The sequence below is a fragment of the Ovis canadensis genome, chromosome 5 (genome assembly GCF_042477335.2).
Source record: "Ovis canadensis isolate MfBH-ARS-UI-01 breed Bighorn chromosome 5, ARS-UI_OviCan_v2, whole genome shotgun sequence".
Taxonomy (NCBI): Eukaryota; Metazoa; Chordata; class Mammalia; order Artiodactyla; family Bovidae; genus Ovis; species Ovis canadensis.
In genome coordinates, this window is record NC_091249.1 from 31,076,986 (window position 1) to 31,098,978 (window position 21,993).

A 21,993-nucleotide genomic window follows, 5' to 3' on the forward strand; every position below is an offset into this window, starting at 1 on the left:
CACTACCTCCATGCCACAGAGAAACCCAAGCCCCAGGAGACATGAGTGAAGCCCCTCTCGGACCTGCTAACCCAGCCTGGGCACCGGCTGAGTGACCCCAGCTGACACTTTGTGGGGCAGAAAAGACACTGCTGAGCCCTGGTCCAAATCTGAGACCCAGAAATAATGCACTGTTGGTGTTTCAAGTTGCTCAGTTCTGGAATGGTTTGTTACACAGCAGTAGCTAACTGACTCAGTATGGGACATTATTTAACCTTCACAGCAACTCTAAGAGCCATCAACTGTTCTTGTCTCCATTTCACAGGTGGGCAAACTGAAGCCCAGAGAAGTTAAGGGAGTTTTCTCAGGTCACACAACTAGCAAATGGGGGAGCCAGGATGAAGATCTAGGCAGACTTGCTCCAAGAGCTCGGCGTTCATCAGCTGTCTTCAAGGAGATGATCTCAGCAGACATGAAGCCACTAGGAGTATGAATGCTGGCCAGGGTGGGCTTCCTCAGACCCTCTTCATTCATTTCAGTCCACAAAAAAGATTGAAGCCTCCTGTATACCAACCACTGGAGATGCAGCAGAGAACCCAACAGACTGCCGCTGCCCTCAAGGAGCTGATGTTCACGATAAACACATGACTGTGTATAATATGTCAGTGCACGGAAACAGTAGCCAGGGGGGATCAGGGACTGATGGGGTGGTTTATTTTTAGTTGCTGTTTTGAACATGAAAGTCAGGGAGGACTTCTCAGAGGCGGTAACATTTGAGCAGGGACCCCCCCAAGGAGGTGAAAGAGGAAGCCAAGTTGGTCTCTAGGAAAAAGAATTCCATGCAGAGGGAACAGCCAGAGCAAAAGCCAGTGTGTACTGCCAACTCTTAAGCTGGGTTGGTGCAAAAAGCTCATAAAGTAGAAACGCTGGGACGTCCCTGCTAGTCCAGGGGCTAAGACTCTGTGCTTACAGTATAGATGGCCCAGGTTCAATCCCTGGTCAGGGAACAAGATCTGAGATGCTGCAACTAAGACCTGGTGCAGCCAAAAATTTAAGTAAGAAATGCTTCATTGTAGAACTAGCAGTCTTTCTGACTCACAAAGGGGAGTGTACATGTTGGGTGTACGTCCTGCCAGACACTTTTCTACTTATAAAGCTTACAGGCTTGTACATCAGTCGCTTCATTTCTCAATTTTTAACAAAAACCGCCTGTGCTCTGTGTACTGTTCTTCAGCTGGCTTCAGCGTATTTATAGTGACCGCATCTTTAAGGATCTTTACACCTTAGCCACATAGATCAACAGTGTAGGTGAAAGTGTGGACTGTGACTCCAGCCTGCCCAAGTTCAGATCCTGGCTCTGCCATGCTGCTTGTTGTGTGACCTGGACCCAGCATTTTAACCTCTCTGGGCTTCAGTCTTCTCATCTGTAGAAACAGCGTCCACCTGATAGAGCAGATAGAATCATAGAATCACCAGGAGGATTTACAAAGTGTAAAACTCTCGGGATGGACCCTGGCATATCACGGGCGTGCAACAGAAATGAACCATCACTGTCTTTCTTGTTCTTTAGGAAAAAACAAACAACAGCTTTATCAAGGTGTAATTGACATGCAGGGAACCACCTGCATTTGGGGTGTACAAGTTGGTGCATAGTGACCTATGTATGCAGCTGTGCAGCCATCCCCACCATTGAAATGGTGAATGTTCCCTGTTCCCATCACCCTTTGTCATGCCTCCCTTTTGCCATCCCAGGCAGCCACCATCTGTTTTTGGTTCCTGTAGACAAGTTTGCATTTGTAGGGTTTTCCTCACACAGGCTTATTTTCCTGACCAGAGTTTGAACTTGGGCTCTTGGGAGTGGCACACGGATCCTAACCACTGGACCTCCTAGGAATTCCATTTCTAGGGTTTTATATAAACAGGATCTCTTATTTAGTTACAGTTTTAAATTACAGTTAGGTCATTGTATTCACTTCCTAATTTATTTTTTAATTAATGTACGGCTGCACTGGGTCTTTGTGCTACACACGGGCTTTCTCTAATTGCAGCGAGCAGGGACTACTCTTCATTGTGGTGAGTGGACGGCTCATTGCAGTGGCTTCTCTCCTTTTTTTTTTTTTTTGCGGTGGCTTCTCTTGTTGGCTTCTCTCATGGGCTCGACAGCATGTCGGCTCAGTAGTTGCTGCACTCAGGCTTAGGTGCCCTTCTGCATGTGGTATCTTCCCAGACCAGGTACTGAATCTGTGTCCCCTGCATTGGCAGGTGGACTCTTACCCACTGGACTGCCAGGGAAGTCCCTTTCTAGGGTTTTATATAAATAGGATCTTTTAGCATGGATTCCCCTATTCTTCCCTACCAGTGACCTAAATTACCATCAGCTTTGGACTCCACTCAGACATGCATGCATTTTCCCCAAGCACAGAGCCTTCCTCAAGTAACTAAAACATCAGCTCCTGCTTTATCCCCTGAAACTCAGTGTTTACACTGCCCTTTCACATACTAATTTTATCAAGCATGGTTCTGAGCTCAAACAACCCAGGAGGCAGGGACTGTCACATCACACCCATTTTATAGATGAGGAAACCAAGGCTTAGAGATCCTGGATGTGTTGCCCAAGATCATAGAGCCAGGTCTCCTGCAGAGTCCCTGATCTCAACCCCTGCACTGTGCTGCCCCGACCTTGGAAGTTTGGCTTAAGTCTCTCTGCCCCACAGATCAAGGTCCCCCATGCCACTGTGCTCCTAAACACCACTGTGCTCCTGTGGGTCAAGAACAAAAGCAGTCTGAAGGCCTCTGCCCCAAGGCATCGAGACCCTGGAGGCTGCAGAGTCCAACCCCGTCAGCAGAGACAGCACTTACATTGTCATGGCTGAGCATCACCCCCTTGGGTTGGCCCGTGGTCCCAGAAGTATAGATGATCACAGCACACTGATTGACCTTCTGGCTTTTTATGATCTGGTCCAGTTGGGCATCGGGAATGCTACTGCCAAGTTCTAGAAAGTCATCCCACTACGGAAAGAAAAGACCAGCAGAGGGTGGCGGCTCAAGGGTGTGAGGGGGCCCCCGGCACACCAGGTGTTCCCCTTCCCCAGTCAGGTCTTGCCTCACCAGCTGCCCTGGAAAGATGATTCCCAGCAGGAGGAAGGGTACTTCATACAGAGGCCCTGAGACACCTGCTTCTCCACTTCCTGGGCAGGCTACTCAAGCAGCTCCGCCTCAGTTTCCTCATAGGTAAAATGGGGATGATGTCAAGGCCCAGCTCTTTGGGTTGTTTGAAGCAGTAAATGGGTCACTGTGTGTAAAATGCTTAGAACAGCAGAGTTCAGGATCATTTGTTCTCTGCCTTTCCAGATTCCACTTGGCACCTCAAACTTAGTGACCAGATTGATGGAACTGAAGGCCATCCTGATTGGCTTAAGCTAGAAGGTCCCATCTGCCTGGGCCACAGTGATTGGACTGGTTCTGGACATGTGACCTCAGATGGTCCAATCACAGTGAAGGTCAGGGCTTTGGCTGGAAGTGCTGGGACATGAATGAATCATCTGGACATGAGGTAACTTGAGCTGCTGGACTGTCTCAGGACTAGAGGGAAGCAAGGTTAGTGAAGAGCAAAATGGAGCCTGCTAAGTCATTTCAGTTGTGTCTGACTCTTTGTAACCAATGGACTGTAGCCCACCAGTCTCCTCTGTCCATGGGGATTCTCCAGGCATGAATACTGGAGTGGGTTGCCATTTCCTCTCCAGGGGATCTTCCTGACCCAGGGATTGAACCCACATCTCTTATGTCTCCTGCACTGGCAGGCAGATTCTTTACCACTCTGCCACCAAATGGAGCCTTGGGAATGTTATTTGAGCTCCTGGTTCCAGCTGTGCATGGGTTGTAGTTACATGAGCCAACAGATGATCTTGGAAGCTTACGCCATTTGGGGTTAGGCTATTATCACTTGCAACCAAAGATATCCTTAGTGATAAGACATACATCATCTCCCTCTGGCAGATGGAGAACCTGAGGCTCAGAGGTGGTAAGTTACCTGCCCAGGGTCACACACTAAGTAAACAGAGGAGCTAGCATTTTAACCCAAGAGTCCAGAGCCTGTGCTTTTAATTACCTTAGAATTTGATGCCTCACAAGGAACTGTGAGGCTGTATGAACTGAATTTCACATAAGAACTGCAAAAATGCTGTCTCTGATCCTCCAGTGGGGCTCTGGAGGAGGACAGTGTCCTGTCTGCAAAATAGAGGGCTCTCCATGTCCTCTAGAAATGGCCAGCATTGCCTGCAACCTGACAGGGCAATGCTGGCCCCATCCAAAAGGGAAGGACCTTTCACCAGAGCATCTCTAACAGGGTGGAGTGATGGTGAGAGGTGCAGTGCACACCGACCTTTGGAGGGACCCTGTCCTTTCTCTGAGAAATGCCCCAAGCCCCCCCTCAAAAGGATGCTCCCCTAATGGCAGGTGCAGGACCTCATCCTCCCATGGCCACAGATGATGGGATCACATAGACAGTGGACCCAACCTGGTCCAATCCAGTCCTCTATTGGAAATCTGGAATTGGTCCAGAGTCCAACTCCAGGCATCACCACCTGCCCAGTTAATGGTCTTCTTCTGTCATCCCCTTGCCCTCAAATTTCACCTGCTAATTTCCCAGGCATTTCCTTTTTCTCTCAGTTCTAATGAATGTATTCCTAAACTGAATCTGAAAATAGGAGGTTCTACTTGCCCTGGCAGAGAAGTAGATACCTAATCTGTAGGGACAGTTTTGCCCATCTCCCCACCCTTGGCCAGATGACCTACACAGTATCCGAGGATATTTGTGATTGTTTCAACTAGGATGTAGTAGGTGGAGGGAGGCCAGGGTCGCTCCTTAACACCTAAAAATGCACAGGACAGCCCCCACAATAAAGAATTACCCACCCTGAACTCTGCTCAGTGTCATGTGGCAGCTGGATGGGAGGGGAGTTTTGGGGAGAATGGATACATGTTTATGTATGGCTGAGTCCCTTCACTGTTTACCTGAAACTATCACGATATTATTAATCGGCTATATCCTAATACAAAATAGCAAGTTCAAAAGAAAAAAAATATCCACCTTGAATATCCAGTGAGGCTGAGAAACCCTGCGGTAAATACTGTTTCTAAAAAAAGGGTTTAACTTTTCCAGACTTAAGATCTTGTTGCCGTGATGGTCACTTTTATTTAACCTCTGAAAGGTCTGTGATTCTGATCAGTTGTCTTACTTACTTAGTTATCATCCTGGTCTTAATATTCTAAGGTTTTCTGAAAGGTACGCAAGCTGGCGAGTGTTTTGGCCAGAAAGGATCACTGTCATCTTTCCTCCCACTTGAGTGGAGGGAAAACCAAATAAATTCCATGACATGTTAGGACTTCTGATTTGGATCATGGGTTTGATGGCCTGATCTCAGGAACATTAACAACAGGAGCCTGGGCTGGTCCCTCACAGACCTCCTGCCCTGATTTCTGTGAGTTAACTTCTTGTATCCTTAGAAACAAGACCCAAACCCTCTCCTTTGGCTTAAGTGGGTCTCTGTTGCTTGCAGTCAAGCATTTTCTGACTCTAGAAGGCCCTAAGGCAGACTGAATATGCAAAAAAAAAAAAAAAAGAATGTGACATGTATGATGTCACACAGTCTTCAGGGGCCCTGTCCCTCCCTCAGTAAGAGGTGGACTCTGGTCTGCGGCTTGGCCTGGATGTTTCTCTCCTCAAAACTTTCTCTCTGGAGACTTTCCCGGTGGTCTGAGCTTCCTTCTACTGCAGGGGGCGCAGGTTCCATCCCTGGTCAGGGAACAAAGATCCCCGCCATCCTGCCCAGCATGGCAAAAACAACAACAAAACAAACCAAAAAACATTCTCTGTGGAGATCTGAGCTACCAAACAAGCCCACAGGTCCCAAAGACATCGCAGAAGCAGAAAAAGAGAAATAAAGGTGCTGGAGGAGTCCCAGGTGCAGAGTCAGGACCAGACTGCAGGCCAGGGGCTTCTCTTTGAGTGCAAATTTTTTAGGGAATTTCCCCCCAAAAAAGCTTGCTATCAAGGTAAATAATATTTCAATGCAATATTTTAAAAGTCAGTATCAAAAAGCAAATCTCTGATGGATGAAACATCAAAATTTGAAAACAAAAAAGGCAGGCTCCAACAGGGCTATTGGTCCAAGCCATAGCAGAAATGGGTGCCCCTGGTATGTGTATTTTCATACATTAAAAATGGCTAATGGTTTTAACAAAGATACTGATGACTTTGCATCTGTGAGAGCCAGGAAAGTGAATTTATAATAAATTCTGACTTGAATATAAATTAAATATTTAAACTTAGTGTTGTGAGTTCCAACACATATTTTCAGTGCTGCAGTATTTTTTCAGTTACGCTGTGTGTGGGTATGCATGCTCTCAGTCTGTCCCACTCTGCAACTCAATGGACTTTAGCCCACCAGTATCCTCTGTCCATGGGATTTTTCCAGGCAAGAACACTGCAGTGGGTTGCCGTTTCTTACTCTAGGGGATCTTCCCCGCCCAGGGATCAAACCTACATTTCCTGCATTGGCAGGCAGATTCTTTACCACTGTGCCACCACAGAAATCCTCAGTTATGCTAATGCTATGGAAAAAAAAACTAATAATAAAAGGATTGGTACTGTCTTATGCCACCAATTTTTGGGGTGATTTGTTACACATAAATAAATTACCAGAACAGACACCTTCTGGGAAATCAGACCCTTCATGGCACAAAAAAATTCTCTCAAAAGCCTCACCCCCTTCTCTTGTGAGGCCTCGCCTTCTCCCTTGCCCACCACTCAATGGGTGGTTGAGTCTCCACCCACTTCTGTGGGCTTCCCTCCTAACTCAGTTGGTAAAGAATCTGCCTGCAATGCAGGAGACACAGGTTCGATTCCTGGGTTGGGAAGATTCCCTGGAGAAGGAAATGGCAACCCATTCAGTATTCTTGCCTGGAAAATCCCACGGACAGAGGAGCCTGGCAGAATGCAGTCCGTAGGGTCTCAAGGAGTCGGACACGACTTAGCAACTAAACTACCACTACAACTACCCACCTCTGTTGCTCACGACCCAGTTCCCTTGAGTCCTCACTCGTTTCCTTTGTATGGCCCCGCCCTTCCCCTTGCTCACCACCCACTTCCTTTGCCAGTGCCCTCCTTCCCTTTAAGGCCCGGTCCTCTCCTTTGTTGACACTTACAGAGTACAGGTTTTCACATTTGCTGTCGTCCACGGGCGGCTTGTACTGAACGATCGCTTTTAGGGTCTCCATCTTGTTGCTCGGAATCTGAAAGAAAGTTGTGCGTTTGTTGTTCAGTCGCTCAGTCGTGTAGGACTCTTTGCAGCCTCGTGGACTGTAGCTCGCCAGGCTTCCCTGTCCTTCACTATCGCCCTAAGTTTGTTCAAACTCATGTCCATTGAGTCGATGATGCCATCCAACCATCTCATTCTCTGTAGCCCCCTTCTCCTCTTGCCCTCAATCTTTCCCAGGATCAGGGCCTTTCCAGTGAGTCTGCCCTTTGCATCAGGTGGCCAAAGGATTGGAGCTTCAGCCTCAGCATCAGTCCTTTCAATGAATATTCAGGGTTGGTTTCCTTTAGGATTATCTGGTTTGATCGCAGTCCGAGGGACTCCCAAGAGTCTTCTCAGGCACCACAAATTTGAAAGCATCAATTCTTTGGTCATCAGCCTTCTTTATGGTCCAACTCTCACATCCATACATGACTACTGGATAAACAATAGCTTTGACTATACAGACCTTTGTCAGCAAAGTGATGTCTCTGCTTTTTTAATAAGCTGTCTAGGTTTGTCATAGCTTTTCTTCCAAGGAGCAAGCATCTTTTAATTTCACAGCTGCCATCACCATCCCCAGTGATTTTGGAGCCCCAGAAAATAAAGTCTGACACCCTTTCCATTCTTTCCACATCTATTTGCCATGAAATGATGGGACCGGGTGTCATGATTTTTGTTTTTTGAACATTGTGTTTTAAGCCAGCTTTTTCACTCTCTTTCCCTTTCATTAAGAGGCTTTTTGGTTCCTATTCATTTTGTCATTAGGGTGGTATCATCTGCATATCTGAGGTTATTGATATTTTCCCTAGAAGTCTTGATTCTAGCTTGAGCTTCATCCAGCCTGGCATTTCGCATGATGTACTTGGCATATAAGTTAAATAAGCAAGGTGATAATATACAGCCTTGATGGATTCCTTTCCCAATTTTGAACCAGTCCATTGTTCCATGACTGATTCTGAACTGTTGCTTCTTGACCTGCATACAGGTTTCTCAGGAGGCAGGTAAGGTGGTCTGGTATTCCTATCACTTTAAGAATTTTCCACAGTTTGTTGTGATCCACACAGTCAAATTTATGCATGGACCTCAGGATAACCTGGCCCAGGAGAGTGTGTCCTAAGCTTTCTCCCACAGGGACCCCTACCTCTTTCCCTTCCCTGCCCACACAGTGAAACTTGGCTCTGTGCCTTGACTGATACTAAGCAACCTGGTCTTAGCACTGCTAAGTTCTTTATGGTTGTTATCAATAGACCCCAACCATTGAAGAGGGCTGAGGGCAACAACCTCCTGAGTTCTGCTGCACCGAGTTGTGCCTCTCAGTTGATGAGTCAAAGGACAACCTTCTTGGCTTCTCCTCAAAGGCACCTTGAGCTACGCAGCCAAGATCTAGCGAAACTTCTAGTTGGCGTCAGGCCACAGAAGTTCTCCATGAAGGTGGCCGGAACCTGGGCAGGTTCAGAACGCTCTATCTAAACCTACAACTGTAAGGTTCAGGGGATTCTTGTCCCCTGCAAGAATCTTGTTGTTCATGCAAGGGGAGGACATTTGTGTCTGTGGCACATTCCTACCAATGCAATGCAGATGTCACCTCCAGCGTCAAGAATGCTGATTATAGCCAAGTCTCTGCCATGGGCTGGAGAGAAAAGATGACAGCAGTGCTTTTCACATCTGGACAAGAGTTTTCCAGAGAGAGAAGGAACAGACATCCAAAAAACCTGAAACAGGCAGTGGCTGGCATGTTTGAGAGATGTAAAAAGTCCAGGATGATCTGGAGTGAGGGTGGAAGGGAGGAGTCCAGGGCAGGAGGCAGGAAAGGGCGTGAGGGCCAGGAGGCCATGCCCTGGGGAAGGGATGGTGAGGAGTCTGTGGTTTATTCTGAAGGAAGAAGGAAGCCCTGGAGGGTTACAGGCTGCGAACATCACCAAGAAAGAAAGATTTCCAAGAGGACCTGAACATGCAGTTTGGGAGGAGCCTGGCTCTGAGTCTTTCACTCAGAGCAACCAGAACAACAGATCTTCTGCAAACTGCCTCTTTGGTCAGACTCAGTGTCTGTGTGCATGTTCAGTCATATCCAAATCTCCCCACCCCATGGACTGTAGCCCGCCAGGCTCCTCTGTCCATGGGATTCTCTAGGCAAGAATCCTGGAGTAGGTTGCCATTTCCTTCTCCAGGGGATCTTCCCATCCCAGGGATTAAACTCATGTCTCCTGCATTTGGGGCATTGGCAGACAGATTCTTTACCATTGAGCCACCTGGGAAGTGAAACTAGGAGATGGAAATAATTCAGATACTGCTTTATGCCTGTGAGGTTGAAGATACCAGACCAAGGACTGGAAGTCATAGCAGTGAGGTGGCTGCAGGGGAAGGATGGAACACGAAGCATTTTCTAACAGTGGGAAAACCCAAATCAGAAGCCTGTATTCACAGCAGGGAGGAAAACGGCCCTACCCTCACTCATCACCAGTCACCTCGCAAGCAGTGCATTCTGCTATGAACAGGACAGACAGGACATGAATTGAGTACCAGGAACCAAAGAAGCATGGCTTCAGAAAGCAATTTCAGAAAGTAGAAGTCTGGGGACTTTCCTGGCAGTCCAGTGGTTAAGACTCCACACTTTCACTGCAGGGGCCACAGGTCTGATGCCTGGTCAGGGAACTAAGATCCCGCATACCACGTGGTGCAGCCAAAAAAAAAAAAAAAAAAAAAACCAGACAACCAGAAAGTAGAAGTCTGTGCTTCCTGAACCAGCTCAGGAGTTAGGTTTTGCATTGAAGGAGGCCTGGTGGCACAAAATGTCCACTTTCACTAAGTCAGGCTGGATTTCATTGAGTCTGGTGACTCTACCCTAGTCTCAGTGAAGTTAATATGTGGGCAAACACCCTTGATGTTCAGAGGATACTGTCTTTGGCACTGATGGCAAGACTTAAATCTCAACTTCAGAAATATGAAACGTCTAACACAGGAGAAATGGAATAGGGTATTAAAGAAACAGTCAGAGGACTTCCTTGATGGTCCAGTTGTTAAGACGCCATACTTCCAATGCACAGGACGTGTGTCTGACCCCTGGTTGGGGAACTAAGATCCCACATGCTTCATGGTGTGGCCAAAAAAAAGATACAGAAGGAAAGAAGGGAAGAAAGAAAGTCACAGTGGCTCTTGGGCTGAGCAATAACTCTGGCCATGGAGGTTCACTCTTCCGAAGAACTTCCCTCCTTTCAGAATACTTCTGTCAAAACCTGGTTCAGACAACTGCAATCATTCAAACACAAATCACGGGAAATGTTTCTCCAGCATCCATACAAAGATAACGCAAGGAGGGAAAAAAAGGAGTAAGAGAGGAGTCAGATTTCACTGAGTACAAAAAGTCATCGTAGGATTTCCCTGGTCATACAGTGGATGAGAATCTGCCTGCCAATGTAGGGGACATGGGTTCAATCCCTGGTCGAGGACAATTCCACATGCTACAGAGCAACTAAGCCTTCACAACTACTGAAGCCTGTATGCCCTAAAGCCCATGCATGCTCCACAACAAGAGGAGCCACCACAATGAGAAGCCCTCTCTCTGCAACAAAGAGTAGCCCCCATTCACCACGACTGGAGAAAGCCCAGGAGCAGCAACGAAGATCCAGCACAACCCAAAAGAAAAATTTTAAAAAGTCACAGCAAAGCAGAGGAAAATTGCCCCCCAAACTTCTGATATAAAATGTAAGATGTAACAAGCTCAATGCAGCTTGAAAGGAAGAACCCAAAGCAAACATACAAGCCCTGGGGGGAGAGCCAGACATCCACCAGAAAGTAGTGAAACAGTGAAGCAGTGAGACTTGGGGAGGAAACAGAAGAGAAACACAAAAGCATTTCAGAAAAGAGGATGAGGAGAAGGCAATGGCAACCCACTCCAGTGTTCTTGCCTGGAGAATCCCAGGCACGGGGGAGCCTGGTGGGCTGCCGTCTATGGGGTCGCACAGAGTCAGACACGACTGAAGCGACTTAGCAGCAGCAGCAGCAGTATTAAGATCTAACAGTGTTTTGTAAAGGAGTAAATGCAGTAACAAACAAAGCCTGTAACCATCTTAATAACTGGGAGTTTTCTTCCTGTTCTTTCTCTGAGACTCAGTTTCCTCATTTAAAATGGAGACAACAGCTACTTCCCAAGGTTATTGTGAGAATTAAAGCGAATTTGGATTTATTCATGGTAATGGATAGTTACTAACAAAAAAATAAGTCTTCAAAAAAAAAAAAAAACCCACACTTATTTAACTCACTCTCTCACTTCCTACTTTATAGACAAAGTAAGACCTAATAAGAGGTTGTACAGTGGTAGCCTGGGTGTAGACACACTGGCCAGGGCTCATTTTCCTGAATTTTTATTGATCATTCAAATATTCTAGATAACTTGGTTTGAGGAGTTGGAAAGTAAATTTTAAACCATGTGATGAACAGACCGGATATATTACTAGGCTTACACAAAGTCAAGAAATATTTTGAGATTGTTCATTGGACATCTAGATTTATCAGAAGAAAACAGTCAATGTGCTGTGACTACAAAATTTGACTTTAATTTAAAGGAATACCTTAAAGTATGATTATTAAGAAGCTGTTTCACCTTGGAAAAAAAAAAAAGAGGATGATCCTAAGAGATGAGAATTGAAAGCGTGGCAAGGCTCAAGATAACGTTTTAAGAGAAAAGTGATCCACAGTGGACTGTATATGAAATAACACAAGTGCATTTTAGAAAACAGAGGCCCAGGGAACTTCTCTGATGATCCAGGGGTTGAGGCTTCACCTTCCAGTGCAGGGGGTGCAGGTTTGACCCCTGGTCGGGGAGCTAAGATTCCACATACCTCCCTCAGCCAAAAAGAACCAAAACAAAACACAAGCAGTACTGTAACAAATTCAATAAAGACTTTAAAAATGGTCCACATAAAGAAAAATGGAGGCCAAGTAGGAAAAGAATATGCTTTGGAAGTTAAACTCCTCCACTCTGCACACATCCCTTCTTCCTTGGTGATGGGTGCTAGCGGGCGGGGGGTGGGGGAGTGGGGGCAGTTGTTACCGAAAGGATTTTCTGCAACTGTGCGTTATTTTCCACCAGCAGGATGTTCACTTTGGCATGAGTGATGACATATTCACAGGCGTCCGCGAAGTTGGTGGCATAAATACCAACACAGAAGCCCCTGGGAAAAGAAAACACACACATGTGTGTGCCCACATACCTAAGTCAAGAACATCCTGGAAGGGGAGGAAAGGGTCTGGGGGTAGGGCCTGCCGGCAGGTTCTGAGTCTGAAGTCCTGCCACCAGCTTCCCTCCCTCCACAACTGGGCAATGATGAAAAGGACAGGAATGACAGCAATGATGGGAGTATGGACTCCTGTGATGTTGCTATGATATGGAGCCCTCACAGTACCCATTTTACAGATAAGGAAACTGAGGCTCAAGGGAAGGAAGTCACTTGTTCAGGGTCCCATAGTAAATAGGAGGTGTGATTTGGAACCCCCACCCCTCCCCCAGGCACCTGTTCCCTTCACTCACAACCTTTTCTTTTTGCTTTCAACCATTATGTGGTGAGTTTTTATCTCCCTGCTGCCAGATGACTTCAAGGAACTTTCCAAGTGCTTATTGGCTGCTTCCCTTGGTGATGTTTCCCTTCTAGTTTCCTGCTTATTTAAAATCTTTCTGTGTTTTTATTCCTGAGCTGTACAAGTCCTTTGGTGTATTTCAGATGACTGGTGTGTGTGTGTGTGTGTGTGTGTGTGTGTCTGTGTGTCTGTGTGTGTGTGTGTGTGTGTGTGTGTGTGTGTGTGTCTATCTCACTGGCTGGCCTAGGGCTCTCTGCTCATATCTCAGTGGAAACCTGTGCGGGTGCCAGGCCCCGGAGCAGCAGCCCCCTACCCTACCCCAGCATTCACAGGGTCCAGGGCCCAGGATCTTACCCTGCGAAGATGGCACCAAGAGCTGCAAGGACCCACTCGGTGGAGTTAAACCCAAGGATGCCAACTGAGTGGAACGGCTCCAGGCCCAGCTGGGAAGGCAAAAACAGACGGACAAGCAGAGAACGGAGACACAGGCGAGGTTTGCTTCTAGGTGGGACCCGCTCATTGGCAGAAGGCGGTCTCCAGAGCCCCCGGAAGTCACGTGGGGGAAGAGCCCACATTGAGATGGAAATCCAGAGTGTGATGTTTTTTTGTGACTCTTGAGAGGCTGGTTTGCCTCGCTCTACTTAATACCCCCTTTTTTATTCTAATTTTTATGGATTTTAGTTTTTAATCATTCTAACCAACTTTAGGTGCACAGCTCAGTGGTATTAAGCTCCTTTACCCTAAAACAACCCCCCAAATCCAGGGGAATTCCCTAGTGGCCCAGTGGTTAGGACTTCATGCTTTCAGTGCTGAGGGCCCAAGTTCATCCCTGCTGTGGGAACTAAGATCTCGCAAGCCCCACAGTGTGACCCAAAAAAGTACATTCGCACTGTTATGCAACCATCCCTACCATCCATCTCTAGAACTTTCTCATCTTCCCAAACTGAAACTCTATCCCCATGAAACACTGACTTCCCAGCCCCTGGCCCCCACCATCTATTACCCTTCCTGTCTTTGTGGATCTGACTCCTCCAGGGACCTTCCATAGAGGAAGCAACTGAGGCTTCCTGCCGAGAGCTAGCCATGCTTAGACGTGGACCCTCCCACCTCAGTCAAGCCTTCCAATGATGTAGCCCAGGCTGGTAGCTTGACTACAATCTCATGAGAGATCTTGAACCAGATACATCCAACTCAGTCACTCCATAGAGAGGGAACAAAGATTTGAAAGAAAATTTTTACCAGTTAACCTTCTTTCTTGGGGTGCCTTGTGCATTTTGTCCCATATGTATTTCCACATAGAAGGAATGATTTAATATACGATGGGCGAATAAAGGAGTGAGTGGACAGCGCACTCACCTTGAGCATGGCTCTCGCAGTCTTCCGGCAAGCCTCATAGTACTGGTTGTAGTTCAGAACTTCCCACTTTCCATTCTTCTTTGATGCTAGGGCTGGATAAGACCCAAATCGGTTGACTGACTCCCGAAAAAATTCAGGGATGGTCATGGGGCTCTCGTGGCCTGGCCCATGTTTTGATAGCCTCGTAAGGACTTCTCCATCTCGGTGAATGGTCCACAGCCTAGGAGTAACTGGAAATAACCACCAGGGTTGGATGGCATATATTTTATATTCACGTCATACTCAGGAGGCGGGAGGGGGCTCTTTTTTTGATAATGAATCCCACGCTTCGAGTGAAGTCACATGGTCAGTGCTGGTCTACTCAAGCTTCCCTGTTCCTATTTATTTCTTCCTTACCCTCCCCCAACAGTCTGTTATGAAAATTTTCAAGCGTACAAAGAGTTGGATTTGTATAGCAAGCGCCTTGTTACTCACCACCAAATCCTACAGCTGGTAGCACATCTAACCATCCCTCTATTTATCCATCCATCGCGCCATCTTCCTTTTTGACACATTTCAAAGAAAGCTGCATCCATTTCACTCTTCAACATTTGAATCATTTTTTGAAAATTTTACTGAAGTATAGTTGATTTACAAGGTTGTGATAATTTATGCTGTACAGCAAAAGTGGCTCAGTCATGCACACATATGTTCTTTTCCGTTATGGCTTGTCAAGGAATATTGAATAGAGGTCCCTGTGCTATACAGTAGGACCTTGTTTATCCATCCGCTGTATAATAGTTTGCATCTGCTAATCCCAGGCTCCCAGTCCGTGCCTCCCCCACCCCCTTGGCAACCACAAGTTTATTCTCTATGTCTGTGAGTCTGTTTGCTTCACAGATAAGTTCCTTTGTGTCTTATTTGAGACTCCACATATAAGTGATACCATACGGTACTTGTCATTCTCTTTCTGACTTAGTATGATAATATCTGTGGCCATTCATAGGTGGTAAATGGCATTATTTTATTCCTTTTAGAAACATTCGAATCATTTGATGTGAATCAGCCTTTAGCATTTGAATCATTAACTAGAAATATATGTATATACACATATCTGCGTTACATATATGATTACGTCTGTACCATAAGTGTACTTACATATATACTATATATGCATATATATAACTACACCTGTACTATATATATAAGTATATTCTTATATAGTAAGTATATATATATATATATGTACTATATATATAATCATATTCTTAATATATATATTATTGGAGTTCCTGGTGGCTTGGGGTAAAGAACCTGCCTGCCAATGCTGAAGACTCAGGTTCAATCCATAGGTCACAAAGACCCTCTGGAGAAGGAAATGGCAACCCACTCCAGTATTCTTGCCTGGGAAATCCCGTGGATGGAGGAGCCTTGTGGGGGGTCACAAAAGATTCAGACACAACTTAGCGACAACAATATATACTATTATATATATATAATTATTGCATCTGCCACACATATATATACACACACACAATTACATCTGCACTATATGTAATATGTAATGTATGATGTGGCATAATATGTATAATATTAAATGTATATGTGTGTATATATGCTTTACCCACACAGGCACACCACCCTAACATGCTTAGTCACTTAGCCACGTCCAGCTCTTTGTGATCCCATGGACCGTAGCCCCCCGCCAGGCTCCTCTGTCCCTCGAATTCTCCAGGCATGAATACCAGAGTGGGTTGCCACGCCCTCCTCCAGGGGTCCCTCCTGACCCAGGGATGGAACCCGAGCCTCTTGCGTCTCCTGCATTGGCAGGCGGGTTCTTTACCACTGTGCCACCAGAGAAGCTATAGCGTTGGTGTTAGCCGCTCAGTCATGCCCGACTCTTTGCCACCCCATGGACTGTAGCCCGCCAGGCTCCTCTGTCCATGGGACTCTCCAGGCAAGAGTACTGGAGTGGGGTGCCATTCCCTTCTCCAGGGGATCTTCCTGACCTAGGGGTCAAACCCAGGTCTCCTGAATTGTAAGCAGATTCTTTACAATTTGAGCTACAGGGAAGACCTTAGAGAAACCATAGGGATCTTCTATTATTAATGCCCCCCCCCAGTACAAGGGGTACAACGGAGACTTCAAAAGAGCAGGTGACTCGCCCGCTGTCACTCGGCTCACAGAGCTCTGCTCCGAACGACGGGGCCCGGCTGTCACTCCCTGCGTCTGCCCCCTCTGCTACCCATCACATGTAGAGACTTGGCCCTCCAGGATCGGGCACCTCAGCCAAGGCCATCAGCTGGGGTGCAGAGTGCCTGTGCCCAGCTGTCCAGCCCAGGCTCCTTTATAAACAGCAGTGAATCAGCACACCTTTCTCTCTCTGGCATATCGTACCTTGTTCTTGGCTCATCTCTACTTTGAGGTCCTCAGCCTTCTCTTCTTGAGTCATCTGGGTTTCAGGCCTTCTGGGTCTACAGAGACCATTCTTCACCGTGCTGCAAGGCACAGAGCAAGAAACTTAGCATGTGCTACTTAGTTGCTTCTGTCATGTCCAACTCTGTGGACCCCATGGACTGTAGCCCCTGCCAGGCTCCTCTGTCCATGGGATTCTCCAGGCAAGAATACTGGAGTGGGCTGCCATGCCCTCCTCCAGGGGATCTTCCCGACCCAGGGATCACACCTGTGTCTCTTACATCTGCTGTACTGACAGGTAGGTTCTTTACCACTAGCACCACCTTGGAAGCTAAGCTTAACTTAGCAGGGCTGGTAAAGAAGCTGCAGGTCTGAAGCCAGCTCTGGTGTTGACTTAGTCATGTCGCCTAGAAGCCTGGGATTGATTAATCATGCCTGTCCTGGGCCTAGGAGGAGAGGAGCCAGGCGTGCATGCCAGATCATCCAGCAATTGTAAAGTCCAGAGCATGTGCAGTTCTTCGAGTTTCTAGAAGAGTCTCTTGAACAATGAGAATGTAGAGGCTAGATCTATATGTGATCCTATGGGTGAGAGAACATTTTGGAGTTTCCTGAAGAGAAGCAACTCTCCCAAGAGAGTTCTGTTCTGGTTCGTTTCCTTAAAGATAGTACAACACAAAAACTCAATAAAGGATAAAACAGAGTAAATGTTGGCACATAAAAAGTTTTAAGTTTTTCAAACAGCAAAGAATACCATGAACAGAATCAAAAGATCAACAACAAACTGAAAAAAAAAATGGGCTACACATATAATCAATCAAAGCCTGATTTCCTTAATATGTAAAGAATACCAATGAATCAATAAGAAAAAGACCAATAGCCCAATGAGAAAATGGGACAAAATCTCGAATAGATGGTTCTCTGAAAACAGTTTTAAGTGACTTTTAAAAAAAGGAAAAACAGGGCATTCTCTGGTGGTCCGGTGGCTAAGACTCTACACTCCCAGTGCAGGGGGCCCGGGTTTGATCTCTGGTCAAGGAACTAGACTGCCCATGTTGCAACCGAGAGTCTGCATGCCACAACTAAGACCTGATACAACCAAATTAACTTCTAAAAAACCAGAAAAACATGCTCCATCTCAGTCCAAAGAGAAATGCAGTAGAAAACACGATGCAGTTTTCACACAGATGAAGGAAGACCCAGAAAACTGAAAAAGAACTCATGTTAGTGAGGGAGGATTGGGGATAACAAAGGCTCTCCTACACTGGGGTAAAAACCGATGCAACCCCTTTAGAGGATGTTTTGTCAGTAATCGGACTGAAGTTCACACAATCATGAATCCATTGGTAGAGGCCATTGTGGATTCCGGGCTACCCTGGGTCCTTGCATGTTCAGGAACTGGACACCACTGTTTGAATCCTTTTGTGTGTGATGTGGGGCGAGCACCACTCCTTAACCATCCTTGACTTTCAATGTGTTAATCCTTTCAAATAACATTCTTCTAAACATCTACATAACAGGAATTCACAGTTATTTTCCAGACATCCCTGGTGGTCTAGTGGCTAAGACTCTGCACTCCCAGTGCAGGGGGCCTGAGTTTCATCCCCAGTCAGGGAACTAGATTCCACATACCACAAGTAAAGAGTCCATATGCCACAACTAAAAATCCTGCATGCGGCAACTGAGACCCAGTGCAGCCAAATAAATGATAAGATTTGTAAAGAACAGTTATTCGCATGGACTGAATGGTCTTCCCCGAAATGTGTATGTTGAGGCCCTAACCCCTGAGTGATTGCATTTAGAGATGGAGCCTTGAGGAAAGTTGAGTGCCTGCTCATCACTGAGTCATGTCTGACTCTTGTGACCCCATGGACAGTAGCCCACCAGGCCCCTCTGTCCCCGAGTATTCTCCAGGCAAGAATATTGGAGTGGGTTGCCATGCCCTCCTCCAAAGGATCTCCCCGACCCAGGGATCAGTCCCACATCTCCTGCATTGGCAGGCGGATTCTTTACCACTGAGCCACCAAGGAAGCCCCTTGAGAAACATAATCAAGGTTAAATGAGGTCACAAGAGTAGGGCCCTAATCCAATAGGATTGCTGTCCTCCTAAGAAGAGGAAAACAACTCTCTTCCTCCACCACGTGAGGACATAGTGAGGAGAAGGCCGTATTGCAAGAGAGGCCTTACCAGACACCAGCACTGCTGAGACCTTGATCTTGAACTTCCAGCCCAGCCACAACAAGGAAAAGAAGTTGCTATTAAGCCACCCAATTCTACAGTGTTTTTGTTAACAGCAGCCCCAGCAGACAGTTACATAAATATCTTGAAAACTGTTTCTTAAATGAGCTCATGAATTTCATTTTGTTCATAGAGTGGAATGTTATTTGGCCATGAAAAGGATAAAAGTGCTGACACTCGATACAACATGGATGGACCTGGGGAACATGCTGCTCAGTGAGAGAAGCCAAACGCAGAAGGACACACAGGGTGTGAGTCCATTTATATAAATGTTCATAGAGACAGAGTGGGTTTGTGGTTGCCAGGGGGCTGGGGAAGGAATGCGGAGTAACTTTTTATGAGCACAGAGTTTCCCTGTGGGGAGATGGAAATGTTTTGGAACTAAACAGAAACAAAGGTTGCTCAAGATTGTGAATGTACTAGATGCCACCCAGCCGCTTATCTTAAAATGGTTAATTTCACGTTATGCGACTCTCACCTCAATTAAAAAACACCAGAAATGTTGATTCACGGTTCCCGAAATGGAACGTCCTCCAAGACATAAAATTAAATAAAAAAAGCAAGATCCTGGACAACAAATACAGAAGGTGACTGGGCAGGCAGATGAATCCACGTATGTGACTCAAGAAAAAAATGTTCTGCGTCTTTAGTCTAAGAGGTCATTACCTCCTGGGCAGACACGATGCAAAAATGCCAGCAGTCTAGCCCAGAGTTGACCACCAATTCCCTGAAAACAGGAAGGTGAGAGACAGGTCTCAAGTCACACAGCCCCAGGCGCCTGTGGCCGTCAGCGGGCATGCGCTGGTCTCGTCTGGCTTCACCAACACCGGGAACCCATCCTGCATGCTCAGCAAGGGGGCAGGAGGGGCTCCACCCCGGGGGTCAGCCTCTCTCTTACCCTGGTGTTTCCTGAGCATCTACTACTGTGAGCCAGGCAGGGCTCCAGCCAGCGGGCAACCAGATATACAGAAATCCCTCCTGAAACCATCATTCTAGTTGGTAGAAACAGCCAGGGAACAAAGATCAATTAAGATAGTAATAGGATGTGCCTTGAAAGCATCAGGCTAAGAGAAAGAAGCCAGGTACCTAAAGGCACCAAGTGTGTGAGTCCGTTTGCAGGAAACATCCAGACAGGCTAATCTGCACAGACAGAGAGTGGGTTTGTGGCTGCCTGAGGCTGAGGGAGGGGGGTGGGGAATGGGTGCTTAACATATATATGGTTTCCTTTGGGGCTGTTGAAAATATTTTGGAATTACATTGCTGTGGATGTACTGAATGCCACTGAAGTATTCACTTTAAAATGGAGAATTCGGGGGACTTAACCTGGTGGCCCAGTGGTTAAAGCTCCAGGTTCCCAAGGCAGGGGTCCTGGGTTCGATCCCTGCTCAGGGAACTAGATCCCACATGTTGCAACTAAGAGTTCAAACATGCAACTGAAAATTTTGCATGCCACAATTTAAAGATTCCATATACTGCAACTGAAAGATCCTGCATGCTGCAATTAAAGATCTTGCATGTTGCAACTAACACGTGGCACAGCTAAATAAGTAAATAAACACTAAGAGAGACAACCCCATTGGAAATGGGTGCAAGCCTTGAACAGAGAGTTCGCAGAACTGAATGGGTTATAAACCCAGGACAGGATGCTCAGGTTCCTTGGTAATAAGGGAAATGCACAGTAAGACCACAGTGAGATATCACGTTATCCCCAGTAGATGTGCAAAAATGCATCAGATGCTGGAGAGGAAGAAGAGTGGGAGCTCTCCTCCATTGCTAAGGGAGCTCAAGATGGCATGGCCCGTTGGGAAAGCATTGTGCCATTAATGGTTCAAAGTGAACACATGCATATCCCTGATCTGGCATTTTTACTCCCAGATATATATATACCCAAGGGCTTCCCAGATGGCTTAGTGAGTAAAGAATCTGCCTGCAATGCAGGAGACACAGGAGTCAAGGGTTTGATCTCCAGGTCAGGGAGATCCCCTGGAGGAGGGCATGGCAGCCCACTGCAGTATTCTTGCCTGGAGAATCCCATGGACAAAGGAGTCTAGTGGGCTACAGTTTACAGGCTCACAAAGAGTCAGACATGACTGAAGCAACTGAGCGCACACACACACACATATATACCTTTTGCATGTCTGCCCCAGGAGACATGGGCAAGAATGATTATAGTGTCTGGGTTCATAAGAACTGCAAAGTGGAAACAGCCTGAAAGTTCATCAGCGACAGAAAGGATACAACCTTCATGGAATACTATGCAGTGATGAAAAAAACAGACACAAAACCCTGGGTGCATCTCGCAGCCTTGATGCTGATAAAGAAGCAGATGGCAGTGTGATTTTATTTGTATAAAGTTCACAAGCAGGCAACATTAGTCAGTCCTTGTTTAACTGGTAAAACTAGAAGGAAAAGTTCTGCGGGCAATTCAGAAGTGTTATCTCATTCAGGTGAGGGAGGAACAGGAGAAACAGGTAGGACACAGAAGACTTCTAAGTTGCTAGTACTATTATATTTCATAAAGTAAAGTAGGTACACAGACATGTATTGCTATTTATTAAGCTGTACTTAAAAATGTTTTGTGCATCATTTTATATGCAAAATTGTGTTTCACAATTTTAAAAAGCCATGTAGGGCTCATTATAGCAATGTATTAAGAATTCTTATTGAATTTAAGGGACAAGAGTGAAAACTATATCTTCTCAAGATATAACCTGATGAAATATCCACTTTTTAAATGAAAATCTCTTAGCCCATAAGAAATGGAAGAGTCTACATAACTTAATAAAGGCTATCTACTAGAACTATGAATGTTATACTTAACAATGGCAACAGAACCATCAGAAGAGTTTCCATGACGTCAGAAAGAAGATGAAGACATCAGCTGTCACTTCTACTAGTCAGCATTGATATGGAGGTCCTTAGTCAATGCGATAAGACAAGAAAAGGAAGTGAGAGGAATTAAGATTGAAAACAGGCAATACCACCATCGCATGTGATTGACTGCCTCTATAGATATTCAATCAACTGAAAAGCTATTAGAAATAAAAACAGATTTGGGACTTCCCTGGCAATTAAGACTCTGCACTTCCAATGCAGGGGTTGCAGAGTCAATCCCTGGTTGGGGAATTAAGATCCTGTATGCTGCTTGGCACAGCCA

General features: G+C 46.1%; 1 protein-coding gene across 1 annotated transcript in view; it reads right to left on the minus strand.

Annotated features, from left to right (window-relative positions):
* Positions 1 to 21,993, minus strand: part of ACSBG2 (acyl-CoA synthetase bubblegum family member 2) — a 72,981-nt gene that overhangs the window by 22,902 nt on the left and 28,086 nt on the right. The window contains exons 3-8 of the mRNA XM_069591372.1: positions 16,584 to 16,684; positions 14,208 to 14,437; positions 13,206 to 13,294; positions 12,328 to 12,448; positions 7,186 to 7,272; positions 2,839 to 2,988 (exon numbers count right to left, since the gene is read on the minus strand). Of these exons, the coding sequence (XP_069447473.1) occupies positions 2,839 to 2,988; positions 7,186 to 7,272; positions 12,328 to 12,448; positions 13,206 to 13,294; positions 14,208 to 14,437; positions 16,584 to 16,638 (732 nt within the window). The 5' untranslated portion in view covers positions 16,639 to 16,684. The remainder of the gene's footprint in view (positions 1 to 2,838; positions 2,989 to 7,185; positions 7,273 to 12,327; positions 12,449 to 13,205; positions 13,295 to 14,207; positions 14,438 to 16,583; positions 16,685 to 21,993) is intronic.